Source organism: Priapulus caudatus, unplaced genomic scaffold (assembly GCF_000485595.1).
Source record: "Priapulus caudatus unplaced genomic scaffold, Priapulus_caudatus-5.0.1 Scaffold64, whole genome shotgun sequence".
Lineage (NCBI taxonomy): Eukaryota > Metazoa > Priapulida > Priapulimorpha > Priapulimorphida > Priapulidae > Priapulus > Priapulus caudatus.
Window position 1 is genome coordinate 144,976 of NW_014577125.1, and position 1,412 is coordinate 146,387.

The 1,412-nt window shown below is 49.4% G+C and overlaps 1 protein-coding gene across 1 annotated transcript in view; it reads left to right on the forward strand.

Moving 5' to 3' along the window:
- The window catches only part of LOC106821214 (arginine-glutamic acid dipeptide repeats protein-like), a 57,218-nt gene that overhangs the window by 16,757 nt on the left and 39,049 nt on the right, over window positions 1-1,412 (forward strand). The window contains exon 8 of the mRNA XM_014825923.1: window positions 626-706. Coding sequence (XP_014681409.1) covers window positions 626-706 — 81 coding nt within the window. The remainder of the gene's footprint in view (window positions 1-625; window positions 707-1,412) is intronic.

Consider the following 1,412-nt stretch of genomic DNA (forward strand, 5'->3'; position numbering starts at 1 on the left):
TCTCTCTCTCTCTCTCTCTCTCTCTCTCTCTCTCTCTCTCTCTCTCTCTCTCTCTTTCTCTCTTTCTCTGTCTCTCTTTCTCTCTCTCTCTCTCACTCTCTCTCACTTTCCTTCTCTCTCTCTCTCTCTCTCTCTCCCTCTCTCTCACTTTCTCTCTCTCTCTCTCTCTCTCTCTCTCTCTCTGTGTATCTCTCTCACACTCTCCTTCTCTCTCTCGCTCTCTCTTGCTCATGCACGCTTCCTCTCTCACTGTCTTCGTCGTATTCTCATTCGTTTTATATTATTTGTCTGGTGCGTTTGTCTGCATTCGCTCATTTGACTTGCATGCATGGAGAGTTACTGGCAATCATTAGTGGGAATGTCTGGCCAATTTCCATTAAGCCTCGCCATCATCATCTCATAATTCAGCGCTCGTGAATTCTTCCCTGATTTGTCAACACTTTCAATTACCTCAGGATGGGCTCAGCGGGGGTGAATCGATGCGACATATTACTGAGCTCCGGCGGGGATCAGCGGGAAATTACCCGTTATCGACGATTGCTCCATTGTCCTGTTTCGGCGTGATAGCGCGCGGGTATTGTTGTCGCAGTGACGCGCCACGTCTTTCCATTTATTTCGCTTTCAGAAACGATTTGCTAAAGGACTACGGCAATACGGAAAGAATTTCTTCCGCATCCGTAAGGAATTGCTGCCCGACAAGGAAACGGTAAGTCTTCAAATCTCACCCGGAGTCTGATTATATAGGCGGGTACATTATACAGGCGTGCGCGCGCCGCCATGTTGCCCTAAAAACCAGCGCAGCCAATCAGGAAACTGTAATTGATCTGCAGGTAATCAGTACTCAGGCTCTCGCTCTTAACCACTACATATCTGTCATTTATGCTCCCGGCGTTTTTACCTCCCGTTTTACAATTCTGTCTTCAAAACAAGACGCGGGTTTCGGCGAAACCTCAGTGGGGGGGGGGGGGGGTTCTCTGCCACATCCGCGAGCAATGACGAACCGCGAACCGCTGTGTGCGAAAAAAGTTCCGTGAATCGCCACCAGGGGTCGCCGTCTGTCAGGCGTGGTTACTAGGCGTGGTGAGTCGGATGCGATGGCCGGTGGAGAATCAAATTTGCGCGGCTTTTATTACGTGAATTTCAATGCGAGCAGCCGATGCAATTTGATTGCCTGGCATTAACGGTCGCGTTCGTCTTTTGGTTTCTTGGCCCTAATGCGAGCATTTCATGTAAACTAGGATTATAGTCTCTGGCCGAATGAGAGAAGGGCGAGACTAAGATAGAGGGGGAGATGAGAGAGAGAGAGAGAGAGAGAGAGAGAGAGAGAGAGAGAGAGAGAGAGAGAGAGAGAGAGAGAGAGAGAGAGAGAGAGAGAGAGAGAGAGAGAGAGAGAGAGAGAGAGAGAGAGAGAG